At 47.2% G+C, this 14,387-nt stretch overlaps 1 protein-coding gene across 2 annotated transcripts in view; it reads right to left on the minus strand.

The window, feature by feature from the left end:
- Positions 1–4,410: 4,410 nt before the first annotated feature.
- The window catches only part of MECR (mitochondrial trans-2-enoyl-CoA reductase), a 30,072-nt gene continuing 20,095 nt past the window's right edge, over positions 4,411–14,387 (minus strand). Inside the window, exons 5-10 of one of the 2 annotated variants that reach the window (XM_063105237.1) lie at positions 12,449–12,551; positions 11,229–11,331; positions 10,153–10,226; positions 7,229–7,289; positions 6,971–7,043; positions 4,411–5,518 (exon numbers count right to left, since the gene is read on the minus strand). In XM_063105237.1, coding sequence (XP_062961307.1) covers positions 5,361–5,518; positions 6,971–7,043; positions 7,229–7,289; positions 10,153–10,226; positions 11,229–11,331; positions 12,449–12,551 — 572 coding nt within the window. In that variant the 3' untranslated portion in view covers positions 4,411–5,360. The remainder of the gene's footprint in view (positions 5,519–6,970; positions 7,044–7,228; positions 7,290–10,152; positions 10,227–11,228; positions 11,332–12,448; positions 12,552–14,387) is intronic. The other variant, XM_063105238.1, reaches the window with a different exon arrangement.

Here is a 14,387-nt window from a genome sequence, read left to right on the forward strand (position 1 = left end):
CCATCTCTCTGGTAAACCTTAAGAATAGCCAGACTAAAGCCATTTCGAAGACTCAGATTTTTTGAGGGGTTTTTAAAGAGGGGGTTGAGGCAATGGAACATGGGAAATGAAAAGCAGGAAGGAGGGGGATGTGAGCTGTGGGGGCTCCATGCAGGGAGCCAGGTACAAGGTCTTGCCAAGGCTACACCTGGTTTCTGCTCCTGGACTTGCTGTTATCCCAGGGTCCTGCTGGAGGGGTGGAATCAGTATAACTACTGATATCTTCCTTGGTTTCCCAGGGTCTGGATAGTACATGCAAACCTGCAACTCTGGGGTGACTGCAAAACAAAGTTTTGGTGGCTGGGAAGCCCAAAGTCCATGGAACACATCTGGGGAGGGCTTTCTTCTGGGTGGTGACTCTTTATAGCAACTCAGGGTATCACATAGAGAATGGCATTAACAAGGGAGAGCTAGTTTGTCATTATTTTGAGTGGAGTGAGGCTCTCTTCATGTTTACTTATTCACTTTTTTCATTGTCTTTCTCCTCTGCTAGAATCTAAGCTCGCTGGTATCAGGGACCATGTTTTTTGTTTCCTGATGTATTCCTAGCACCTAGAACAGTGCCTTTCACATAATGAGTGTTCAAAATATTTACTATGTGAATAAATGAATGATCTCTCACCTGGACTACTTCAAAAGCCTTCTGAATCTTTTTTTAATAGTGTTTTTTGTTTGTTTTTGGTGGCTGGTGGGTACGGGGATCCAAACCCTTGACCTTGGTGCTCTAACCAACTGAGTAACTGGCCAGTCCTGATTCTCCTTTTTTTATGCCTTCCCATGAGACACAGAGTCAGGGAAATTTGAACTCTCTTACAGTTGACATGTCAATGACAGCTGACATATCAAGAACGAAACCAAGCAGTCCTGAGAAGAGAGGGAGCTCCAAGACCAACAGAATTGGGACTATCTGGTATGGTGACCAGACACGGTCAGGGGACCTGGGTTTTGGTGACAGCTCTGCTGCCTGCTGTGTAATCTGCAACTCACTTCACCTCTTTCAGCAGCTTCCTTCTTCTGTAAAGTGGTGATATTAAAATCTCAGTGATATAGGAAAATTGTAAAAATCAGATGAAGAGGCATGTGAAAGTGACTGTATACTGTAAAGGGTTATGGGCATACAGAAGGCTTCTTTTTTCCCGTTCAGGAGTGCCGATGTCTCCTACCCACTCACCTTTAGGCCAGCCCTGCTGTCTTCCCAGGAATTCTTCTGCCTTCAGATGCAGGCTGATGCTGTGCCAGGACTGAGCTGCTCCTCTTCACCATTTCCAGCTGCTCTGGTGGGCCCAATGCCCTACTCAGGGTGTGGCACCTGCCAATAAGCATGGGGCTGGGTGGGTGTTGCTGAGAGCTTCCAAGCACAAGGACAGCCATGTCTGGCACACATAGGTCAATGCAAGAATATTTTTCTTCTGGACCTCAGTCTTCTTCCTCTGGGGAAAGCAGCATTAATTATCTCATCTCCCAAGACACAAGACATTCATCAATGTTATGGCAGTGGCTGTGGGTAGTCACTTCTGGATGCTCCCAGAAGAGGACAGAGAGAGGCAGAGCCATGAAGCCTCAGGGCTTCTGGTGTCCTCAAGCGTTGCTTTAAGAGGTAATGCCTGTTTGGCCTCTTATAATCTCCTAGAGACAAGAGTTCCTCCTTTAGCCATTTAAAAAAGATATTGTTTACTTAGTGGACCAGAAGAGTTGTCCCAACTCCACAGAGATTATTCAGTCTGAAAATTAAAAACAATCTCCTGCACTTCTGTAGAAGAGAGGATCCATTTTAAGTCAGATTACCTTTTTAAAAACAATTATTATTTTTGGCAGCTAGCAGGTACAGGGGTCAAACACTGGACCTTGGTGTTGTCAGCACCACACTCTAACCAACTGAGCTAACTGGCTAGTCCAGATTCCCTTTTGACATTGTTTTATCTCAGTTTCCTTTCCTCTGCTGGCCTCTTAAATGTTGGCAATGCCTAGTTGGTCTTCAAACTTTGGCTGGGGAATTTCTGATTTTATCTTTTTAGTGCCTCCCTCCTCCATATTGTCCCCCAACCTGCTGCCAGAGGGATTTTTTCAAAGCACAGTTTTGATCTTCTGGCTCAGAAATCTTTTGTTCCCTAATGCCAACAGGATAAAGTGCAAGTTCCTTACCTAGGAATCATGAACTGCCACAATTCACTTTTTCAGCTTCAGATTGACTTGATTTCAATATGAGTTACATCACTGAATCTGTATCACTTATGATTAGGTTCAGTGAAACCCCGAATACTAGGGGCTTACATAAGACAGCAGCTTATTTCTTATGTAAAACAAATCCTGAGGTGGGTAATTGGCGCTTCAGGGTGTAGTGGACCCAGGCTACTCTGATCTCATTGCTGTCCCATTCTTAACATGGTCAAGGATGGCTGGGCAAACTCCAGGAATCATGTCAGCATCCCAGTGAGGAGGAAGGTGGAGGAGAAGAAAAGGGTACAGGATGCATGCCAGCTATATTTTAAAGAGGTTCCTGAGAAACTGACATTTAACACCTCTGCTTATGTCATATGGGGCAGACCTTGTTGGCTGCAAGGGAGGCAGGGAAACAATGTTTATTCCAGCCTACCATGTGCCCACCTAAAAGTCGTAGATTTAATTCTAAGGAAGAGACTGGATGTTTGGGGGAAATAAAAGGTTCTGACATAAATGTCCTCTCTCCACAATTTTGCTTAATCCAGACTCTTAGTCTCCCTTTCCTGAGAGTAATTGTAATCATCCTTTAAAGACCAGCCCAGGGTCCGGCCTGTGGTCACTTGGGAGAGTGTGGTGCTGATAACACCAAGGCCACAGGTTCGGATCCCTATACAGGGTTGGCTGGTTAGCTCACTTGGGAGAGTATGGTGCTGACAACACCAAGTCAAGGGTTAATATCCCCTTACTGGTCATCTTTTAAAAAGAAAAATAAATAAAAAATAAAGACCAGCCCAAATGTCACCTCCAGACCCCTGAAGATACAAAGCATCTTCACTTTTTCTCAGGACATTCTGTATACTGCTCCACGAGGTCACTAAGGGTGGTGTTATGAACCTTCCTCCTTCCTGTGGGTACTAGGGTCTGCTCTCTCCCAAGGCTGCAGGATCATCACCCTCCTTAACCCCTTAACCCCAGCCTTGTGGATTCTACCCGAAGAAGCTAATCTTAACTTTCATTCCTGTAACGTCTGGACAGCCTCCCTTCCCTTTCAGGCTTCCTTCACTTGCCCACATTGACAATCTGTACAAAGCCCATATTCCACTAATCTAGAGGATAGGGGAATGGGAAGGATTTGGGGCTGATCCTGAGCCCAGGTGTACAAGGTGGCAAATTTTACCCACAGGGCACTGCATACCTTTCCTGGCCCCAGGCTGGATGGAGCTGAGTCCTTTTCTCCAGTGGACATACAAGATACTCCCAAAGGCAAGATGATTATGCTGGGGGTCTGTGTACATACTTAAATGTAACACACTTAAACCTTCCAAGCCAGTTTTTCCATGTCACTCCACTGCTTAAAATCCCTCAATGCCTCCCCTGGGGCTTGGGTGAGTCCTGGCTTGGTGGCCCTCTGTGAACTGCCACTCACTTCAGTTCTCACACTCCCCCATCTTAGGCAGCACCTATACTCCTAACTACACTACACTCCCCCAAGTGCCAGGCTCTCTCAGGCCTCCAGACTCTCATGTGTGCTGTTGACTTTGCTTGGTATGCATTTTCCTGCTTGGCTTTCAAGATTGAACACCACTTCCTCCGGAAATCCTTCCTTGATGCCCTTAGGCAGAGCTGGGGCCCCTCTGTGTCCCCCCAAGGCCCTCCAAACACCTCTGTATCAGTGGCTCATCATCATATTGTAATGGTCTTTCTCTTGCAATAGGCTAAGCAACTCGAGGTCCAGCACATCTTTCAATGATACCCCTAGCTTCTGGCACACACTATGCACTCAATAAATACTCATTGAATGAGGCTTGTTAGTTAAGGGTACAGAGGTGATAAGGGAAACATCCCAGTCTCTGTTCTTTGCTTTGGGCAAAAGGAGCATAAAGCAAATGCCACAAAGTCACAGAATGTCAAACTCTTCTCTTTGCCTGAATAAAGCCTACTCATTTTTCAGGACCCACTTTCAAACTTCACTTCATGGAAGCCTTCCCGTGACCCCAGACCTAGGATAAGACTCTAGGCATGCTCTCAAAGCACCTCACACGTCTTCTCTAGAGCACTAATCTGGATGGTAATTATTGTGGAATTTTTAATGCAGGGTTTCTCAACAATTGCACTATAAGCATTCTGGCTGGATTATTCTTTGTTACGGGAAGCTGTTCTGTGCACTGTAGGATGTTTATTTTATTTTATTTTTTATTTTTTTTTGTCATTTTTTCGTGACCGGCACTCAGCCAGTGAGTGCACCGGTCATCCCTATATAGGATCCGAACCCGCGGCAGGAGCGTCGCTGCGCTCCCAGCGCAGCACTCTACCGAGTGCGCCACGGGCTCGGCCCTGTAGGATGTTTAAAGGCATCACTGACCTCAGCCCACTAGTGCCAGTAGCAATCCCCTCCCTGACTTGTGACAAGCAAAAATATCCCCCTTATCAAATGTCCGCTGGGGGTGCAATTGCCTCTCGTTGAGAACCAGTGGTGTAACATCCATCTCTGCTGTTAGAATGGAAGTTCCATGAGATGGTCCAGCCACATGAGACCCCATTTCTTCAGTTCCTCAGGGCTCTGATGACCTCAGCCTGGCACTCTCTCTTCTGTGCAGCCGATCTTCCCCCATCCCAAACTGAGCCACACACTACCTGAGAAGTGAGCCAAACCTTCTTTTCTACAAGATTCTCCTCCATGGGTTCGTTTGAGGGAACTTCAAAAAGTTTGTGGAAAATTTGAATCAAAAGATAATACGAATCTTTCCACGAACTTTTTGAAGTATCCTCATATAGTGTGAGGGCAGAGATGGTGGTTTACTGGCTTTCACACCTGCCAGTGCCACCCAGGCTTTGCTTTCAGGGCAGTGAGGAAATGATTACTGGGGGAACAAATTAAGGAAAAGCAGGGAGGGAGCTTCTCCGTGCTCCAAGATGGCAGGAGCACAGCAATGGGCCTTCTTGACAAGGATGGCTTCTATTTTTTTTTTAAAGGAAGCTCAGACTTTATTAGATAGCCAAAGGCTGGCCCTGGGGAAAGCCTTGGCTGGCTTCATAATCTTCCTAGTAGGAAGAGGTAGTGAGGAGAGGGGCTGTCTGGGGAAGGAAGGCATCCTGAGGGGCCTGTAACCAGTCCCGTTGGTCTGTCTCCCCTCCCGCCTCACTCTGGCTCCTCTGGATGATCACATGGTGAGAATCTGCTTTGAAGATGTGAAGGGCTTCATTGAGATTTCCAAGGCATGCTGGTACTCCTGTAGTGGGACCTCAGAGCAGGCGGGGGCCGTGAGCTGGCCTTGGCGGATGAGATCGCACAGTGTGAGGATCAGCTCTTTGAACTGATCTGTGGGAGGTTGGAGGAAGTCAGACGGGAGAACAGCAGCAGGGGCTTGGTGACATGACACACGGGCTGCCCCTGTGAGCAGGTGCTGGCACTGAACTCCAGTAAAGCTTTGAGAGCCTGGCTTTGCCAAGGATAGGGTGGCTGTAGTGGCAGGTTGGTTCCTGCCTGTGTTCAGGACAGTGAGGGTCAGGGTGGGGTCAGAGGAACATGGGGAGTGGCCCTAGGAGCTGATGGGCAGGCAGAGACTACCCTCCACGGTGGTGGCTAAGATGGCTCAGACCCATAGAACCTGACTGGGGGGTAGCCAGGAGCACTGAATGCAGGGAGTGACAGGATTCCTCCCAGGCAGGGAAGCCAGAAGAGGCACCGGGAGGGAGGTGGGTGTGCCTGGCACACTAACTGATGTGGAACAGATGAGTTTTGCTCAGAGAAAGGAGCTCTCCCTGAAAGCCCAGGACTCCCTCAGAACCCCACGACTTGATGCCACCAACATCCCCTTCCTGGGCCTGCTTCTGCTAAGGACCCAACATGGAAGATGAGAAGTGAAGACCCGGCTGAGGGGTGAGTTTCATAGATAGAAATTCACTGACCATTCAAATCTAATCTATCTGCTGCCTAAAAACACTTCAAATGGCTCCTCAATTTCCTTTAAGATAGAGTGTGAACTCCTTAAAAAGGTTTGTAAGACCTTTTCTAATCTGGTCACAACCCACCTGCCCGGCTTCCCAGTCCCAGCTCAGACCTAATGCTCCAGTCGTTTAGAACCCCTCGGTGCCCTGGTAAGTCTCTACACAGAGAGGGCTTTCACACATGCTATTTTTTCTGCCTGAAACACTCCATTCATGCCACCACTTTCCATTCTCAGCTAAGAAGAGAGAGGAAGAATAGTGTACTGGCTCAGGTTCTAGGGTCAGAGAGACTATCTGTCACATCTTGGCTGCACCACTCCGTAGGACACTCCCTGGACAAGCTACTTAACCACTCTGAACCTTAGTCTCCTCCTCTGTCAGACAGGGATAACAAAAGTTTAAACTATTATGATGTTTAAACTGAGGCAGAGATTAAGTGACTTGCCCAAGGCCCCACAGCTAGGCTAGGTAGAACCTATATTTAGTGACGGCGGCAGCAGGATGGGAACACAGGCAGGCTGGCTCCAGAGTCTGTCCTCTTTACCTGGTTATCTTCCACGGTAGTCTTGCCCACTGTTGGCTCTTCAGGACAGGGGCAGTGTCTGTCTTGTTCAATACTATGCCCCGCAAGGACCAGCCCAGTTTAGTCCAATAACTATTTGCTGACTGCAGCTGTGGCTAGAGGCTATTTTCCTTTATGGTGTTGCGGGGTCAGGGACCCAATCACATCTCCAGGGATCAGAGTAGCTGGTCACTTTTGCAGCCATTCTTAGGCACTGCCCTTTCCTGTGACCCTTGGCATTTGGGGCCAACATCCACTCACCTGGACTGTGGTCCTTCTTCCACTGGGACAACCAAAAACCCCGAAGTTTGAGATCTTTAAAAATGAGCAGGCTCTGTGGACACAAGAAGGACATGCTGGGGCTCTGAGGGTGAGAACTTCAGGCACCCCTTAAGGGCATGGATAACCCCCCAGGGACAGGGGTGTTGCTCGAGTTTAGACAACTGTGGTGTCAGGGGAAGAGGCCTGGCTGAGGTGTCCCAGCCCCTCTCTCCAGGCATATTTCCCCCACCAGCTTACCACAGAGGCTATGACGGGCTGCTTGGCCATCCCCCCATAGGTCACCATGGTTCCTCCAGGCCTGAAGAGTCCACAGAGAACAAAGAGTGGGCATGGGCAGAGACAGAGCTCTTCGTGAACCTGCTATGGCACTTCTATTCCAACCCTGGTTCCTAAATCTTGCTCTCAGAATCCCTGGGAAGGGTTCAAAAAATAGATTCTGGAGATGAGGGCAGTGGGCCTCAGCCCTGCCCCTGCCACCAGCCAGTAACGGAGCCAGCCACCCAATGCCCGCCCAGGGGTCATGAGAGACGATGGCTGTGGGCCTCAGCCCTGCCCTTGCCACGACACATCCAGGCCAGCAACAGAGCTGGCCCAACACCAGGGGGTCCTGAGAGATGGGCCCCCCCCACCACACATCTAGGACAGCAACAGAACCAGCCCACACCCAGGATCCTCAATTGGGGGCTGGGCCAGCCCTGCTCCTGCCTGCAACCAGATCCTGGAATGTACTTATTAACCACGTGTGTTTCTTTGGGGTGTGTTACTTATCTGCTAATATCCTTTACCAAATTTCTGCTTAGATTTTTAATTCATTTTTTGGAGTTCTTTTTGCAATAAGGATGTTAATCTTTGTGTTTTTTTTTTTTTTAAAAGTAGAGAGTAGAATAATGGTTACCAGAGGCTGGGAGGGGTGGGGGTGGGGGGAAAGACTAGGGGTGAACTAATGGGGACAAAACTATGCTATCTACTGTAAGTGAATCATTACGCAAGATATACATGTATTGAAACAACACACTGCACCCTACAAGAATAAATATAAATAAAATAGAAAAAAATAGATTCCTAGGCCCAACCCCAGATTTAATGACAAGGAGGCAAGAATCTATATTAAAAACAACAAACAAACACCGCCCCCCTACCTCCATAACTTGGATCTTTAGTCAGGGTTGGGAACCCACTGATTTAACCCACCCAGCCAGGCTTTAATTAAGTGCTGCAAAGAAGCATGCTCTAGAGGGAAGAGCTCAAGACATGAGTTCAGCCCTGGCTCTAGTCCCACTTACAGTCACATGACCTTGGGGCAAAGCATTGAAAATGGTCCAGACCTTGTCTCTTCATCTGTAAATACTCATTCTAAGGATCAATACAATGAAATAGCCCCACAGATGAGGAATAATATGGATGGTGTAGGGATCAATGACAAGTGTCCTTTCACTGCAGGAGGTGCCTTGTCAGTACCTGGTGTGTGACTCCTGCACACCCACCTAGCAGTCAAATAGAAGTGAGGCTAATATAATCTTTAAAAACTAACAAGCTAGGACTTCATATGCTTGACCTAACCTATGTTCCCTTCCCCACTCCCTGGCTCTTTCTGGAGTTTGTTGATCAAGGACCACCTGAGGTATATCTTGGGACAACACAAAGAAGACTTTGAAAAGTACACACGGAGGAGGCTGCTGTGGCAGGCAGGCCACTCTGTCCTGAGGCAGCTGGGTAGTTTGGTCTTACGTTGCCCTCAACTGCCATCTGCTCTAGAAAGTAGCTCCTGAGGGAATCGAGCCCTTTCTCCTGTCTCCCCACTGCTCTTGGTCTAATGAGAATAGCTAACATTTACTGGGCATGTACTATGTGCCAGGCACAGTTGTACACATTTTACATGTGTTGTTTCCGTGAATCCTCACAGGAACACCAAAGGAGCACATTTAATATCCTCATTTTGCAGATGAGAAAGCTGAAGCCCATTGCTCATTTGTGTAGCAATTTGTACATCACCTCAGCATCCCTTAGACTAACCTTTGAAGGCAGAAAGAGCTACATTGCCCCCATCTTACAGATGAAGAGATTGAGGCCTGGATCACTTTTCATGGACTACCTAACTTTCTGTAGGTCCACAGGCAGTATGTGGCAGAGCTGGGGCTTGAACCCAGCCATTCTGATACCAATCCTACACTTGTAACCACTGCACAGTATTCCCTTCTACAATGACACGGAGATCACCATCTGCCTCAGAGGCTGCCTGGCGTAGGGCTGAAGAGGTATGCTCCAGAGTCAGGCAAACTTGGGGTCAAGCCTGGCTCTCCTGCTGACTAGACCTTGGGCAAGGCAATTATCCTCTCTGGGCCTTGTTTTCTTTAAGCATAAAGCAGAGATCAGAAAAGTAGCCCTTGCCTAAGTGGTCATGGGAGGGGCCAGTCAAACCCTGCATGGAGCCTGGTGCACAGTACACACTCAGTGATTCTTAGCTCTTTGGCAACATGACTCATCTGCCCATCGAGCCTGTGAGTTCTCAGAGGCAATCTCAGTGTCTCAGTCATCTCTGTACATGGTAGCTAGTGAGTGCTCAGCACATATGTGTTAAGCGAATCAGTATTGTTGAGGGGATTCCTGCTTTAGTTGGGAAGTGTCTTTTCAGGTGCCCCCAGCTTGAGAAGTCTATACAAAAGTAAAGAAGAATGGAAGGACATACACTATTAAGGCTATCAACAGTGCTTATCTCCCTTGATGGCAGATAACTTTTATGCTTAAGTTCTTTTGTACTTTTACATGCTTTCAAAATGTTTTGTAATAAGCATGTTACCTCTAAAATTAGAATCAAATTTTAAAAGTTAATAAAACTTGTAAAAGCTAATAAGCTAGGACTCAGTGTATTTTTAAGATGTCCCTAAGTTATGAATCCTTGATCATCCCCCTATCACAGAGAGCTTAGCAGTCTACTTCTGGGGTAAGTGGACAAATAAAGCTGGACAGGTCATCTGCAAAGGAGAAGCCTGAAAAAGAGGTTCCCGGATGGCTAGATATCTTTGGTCCTAGTTTCCTACTCAACATCGTGCTGACCTGGCCTTGGTTCACTTTGGCCATTGGGACTTGGCCTCTTGATGGTCCTCCCAGCTAAAGACCTGGAGAGCTCCGGCGAGCTGGACCTGTAGGGCTGAGGGACTTACGCTAACTGCCGCAGCAGCTCTGTGGAGCTTTTCCCACCGACACAGTTGAGAGCAAGCCGTGGCTGGGGCATGTCCTAGAAAATAAGGAACCCGCAGTGAGGGAGCTAACACTGTACACATGGGGTTTGAAGCTGGCTACAAAGAGCACTTCCCTGGCCCAGGTGCTGTGTCAGATGGAGCAATTAAAAATTAAGAAAATGGGATGTTTATGACTTCGAAGTCACTTTTTTCTCTGCCCAGGAAGGGACTTTTCTTTACCAACTTAATCCTGTCATCCATTTCGTGACCTGGTTCAAAACTCACCTCTTCTTAGAGTAGACACAGAACATCTATGTTCAGTTTCGACAGACTTCAGCTCCCTGAGTGCTCTTCTTCTCAGTACTTATGACTCAGTTTGTGTTAGATGTGCTTTATCTACTGCTTCAGAAATGTCCTCAAGAAGTATATGCTCTTGAGTGTGAGTGAATGTTTGGTCCCTCCGGATGGTTCAGTGAAAAGAGGCTAAGACAGGGTTTCTACCAGGTATGCTGGGAAGTGGATGTTCTAGAAATTTAAGAGATTTTGAGTTCAGGGAGACTGGGGGCTAGCCCTGACCCCACCACTTATAATTATGTAATCTTAGTCTAGTCCTTTATCTTTTCTGAGTCTTGGTTTCTTCATCTACAAAACAGATAACACCTACTTTGTACAGCTTTTGCAGGGATTATCAGATAAAGTGTAAGACAGGTGCTTAGGAAACATTACTTCTTTTCTTTCTCTTCCCTCTCTGTGCCTCAGTTTCCTCAAGTCGTCTCCCAGCTCTAAGATTCACACCCACTGTGTAGGTTGATGTGGCCTACCACAGCATTCAAAACTGCAAATCATACAGGGTTTCCTAGACTTTGTTTCTCGTGCCTCCCTCACACATCTGGGCACTTACTGCATGTTGTCCCCTGGCTAGGAATGGGCTTTCCCTTCCAAGAAGGGGTGAAGGGAAGTTTTAAGAGAGGAATAGCCCCCAGCTTTTTAAATTCAAGTTAACTTTCTTCAGACATATGGGGATGGCCTTGAGGGGCAATGTCCCTCTTCTTAGGTACCTTAAAGAGGTTTTTCATCTCAGGTTTTCTTAGCTCCTCCTCTGTGATGACATGCTCAGCCCCCAGATTCTTCAGTCTGTCAGTCAGATTCTGGATATCAGGTCTGGAAAGAAACACAAGCTAAGATCCCTGGTCACAACTGCTGGCTTTTTCCACCGAGGGCTCCCAGGACACCCCCCCCCCCCTGCAGCTGTGAGAACCAGTGCTTCTCTTTGTGGGAAGCTGGGATTGGCTCTCAGCCAGGCCTTGACTGGGGGCTGCCACCTAATTTCATCATACTCCAACAGCTCTTGGCCTCAGTTTCCTCATGACATGAGAGAGCTAAGACTGGGTGATTTCTACAGCTTCTGCCAGCTCAAGGATGCTGGAAACCAATCTGTGCCTAGGGAGAAGTCACTTCACTACCTGATGTCTTCTACTGAAATGACAAACTCCACTTCCTTTCCCCTCTCTTTTCAAGGTGCTTGAATGCTATGCAAACACACTCTAGGCCAAGAATGGCTCTGGGCCTCTTTGGCCACAGCAAACAGAGTAATTTTTGTTAGCACAACTGAGGACATGAGGAACTCAAGGGAGTATCAATTCTCCTACTAAGACTGGACTTCCATGACAGACACGACCACGTTTGTGGACAGTGAGGCATAAAGGAACTGGATGATACAATGGAAAGGAAATAGGCCAGGAAACTAAGTCTGTTACTGACTTGCTGTGTCTTCCTGAGCAAATTGCTTCCTCTCTCTGAAACTTCAGTTTCCTCATTTGTAAACGAGAGATGACAAACCTGCCACATCTCCTTCACATCTGGATTTAGTGCACTTTAAAGTACCACACAAATCCAAGGGGAAAAAGGGCCTTGGGTTAGACAGTTTCCAGAAAGAACAATATAGCTCAAAACATCCCCAAATATGAATAGTAGTTTTTAAAACATGGGGTTATCATAAGTCAAGAGTCTCACAGACTCTTAGCTGTTCAATAAGGGCAGTTTCCACCTCCTTCCTGCCCTCTCTTCACATTTCAGAGATTCACCCATCCTATAACCAGAAGCCACCTGGACTGCAGTTCTCTGTGCTGACTCATCTGTTTTGGAGGCCAACTCTTTTAGCGAACCATGAAGGAGGCCAACCTATGCAAGGGCGCCATCTAGTGGAGACGTGGGCACCCGCAGAGATGCGAGGTGGGAAGGTCCAAGCTGTGCTCTGAGATTAGGCCTCTTCACATACCTGTCTCGGACCACATTGATGGTCCTCAGGCCCAGGGCTGCAGCGATCTGGATGACTGCTTGTCCCACTCCACTGTTGGATGCATTTTGGATGACAGAATCCCCTGTGGAGCCAGGAAGAGACCCAAGTTAAGCCCTGCAGACCTGCCAAGGTCAAGGGCTCTCAGCCTGGGATCCTATATAGGGCAAGAGATGGAGTCTCCAGGTTCAAAAGGGACCCAGGACTGGGGTGCTGAGCCTTCTCAGACCCTGGACTCACTGTTCCTGCAATGCCTCCCAATCTTCCACAACACCCATGATGCTTCCCAGGACTGGCAACTCTGCTTCTACAGTGGACATAATTTAGACCCTGCTGTGTAAATGATTTTATATCCTTCATCATCCTCTCAACTTTTGTGTCCTCAAGTCTCTTTTGAAATCCTGTGAAGCCTCAAGTGTGGCTTCCTTCATGAAGACTTCCTGGATTCTTTTTTCTATGTGCTCCCATAGCACTCTGCGGGCCTCTCCATTAATGCACATATCATGGTCTGCCCCATGTTAAACTTGATTATATATAGGTCCATTTCTATAAATAGCTTGCAGCTTCTTGAGGGGAAGGTCCATGCCTTATTCCTCTTTGTACTGTTTCATAAAGGTACACTGCCTTAAAATGGGTTTAGAGCCATACTAGAGAAACTGGCAGCCACTGAAACAGGGTACTATAGTTAGTTTGTGGTCAAAGCCCAGGCATAGCTTTGGAATTAGCCAGTTGGGGAGGCAGTGTGCCATAAAGGGATGAATGTTGATGGAAAGATGTTCCAGCCTCCTGTCATTTGGGGTTTAATTCTGCGGTGGGTTCTGTGACTGCCCATGGCAGTCACCAGCATTCATGGGCTCTTTCTCTGTCCCTGTCTTGCTCTCTTCACTCCCTCACTCCTGATTCCTGGGATCACCACCCGGATGAGCTGTCTGCCCCCAATCCTGGGGCACTGCTTTCAAAGGAACCCCAATGAAACACCTGGCTTTATCATTTACTTGCTGAGTGACCCTGTTTACCTTTCTGGACTTCAGTTTCCCCATTTACTTTTTAATTTTTTTGCAGCTGCCCCAGTACGGGATCTGAACCTGTGACCTTCGGGTTATAAAACTGTGCTCTAACCAACTGACCTAACACCCCCAGCCAGCCAGTTTCCCCATTTTATTTATTTATTTATTTATTTATTTATTTTTAAAGATGACTGGTAAGGGGATCTTAACCCTTGACTTGGTGTTGTGAGCACCATGCTCAGCCAGTGAGCGAACCGGCCATCCGTATATGGGATCCGAACCCGGGGCCTTGGTGTTATCAGCACCGCACTCTCCCGAGTGAGCCACGGGCCGGCCCCAGTTTCCCCATTTATAAAGAGGAAGACAAATAAATATAAATAAATTAAAAAAATAAAAAAATAAAAAGTTATTGTACTGTACACCAGGCTTGTGCTAGGTGTTAACTCTTAATAAAAAGTTAATGAAACTGCAATGATTCTGCAGCTCTTTATTCTCCACTTTACAGATGAAAAATCTTCACTTGAGAGGTAAATTCCCACAGTTAGTGAAAAGGTGACACTTGAGCTCAGATTAGAGCTCAGACCTAGGTTGTCTGCCTAGGGCTTGAGCTTTTACCAACCTCACCACACTGCTAATGCACTCAATGAGATAATGCCTGTAAAGGCACTTATGTGGACTGGAAAGTGCTATGTAAATGCTGAGCGGAATTATTAGCACCACGTTCAGCATTTTATGGAAAACACAGAGACTGTGTCTATCTTGTCTGGCTTTGTTTCCCCAGAGCTTAGCACAGCTCAACACATTTTTGCTGAATAACAGAATTCCATCCCAAGCTCCAGGGAATGTGGCCCTTTAGCAGTTTTCAAGACTGTACTTCCCATGAGGTTTCAGCATGTTTTCTAGGAACCAAGCTA

The sequence above is a fragment of the Cynocephalus volans genome, chromosome 8, assembly GCF_027409185.1.
Source record: "Cynocephalus volans isolate mCynVol1 chromosome 8, mCynVol1.pri, whole genome shotgun sequence".
In the NCBI taxonomy this organism is placed as follows: domain Eukaryota; kingdom Metazoa; phylum Chordata; class Mammalia; order Dermoptera; family Cynocephalidae; genus Cynocephalus; species Cynocephalus volans.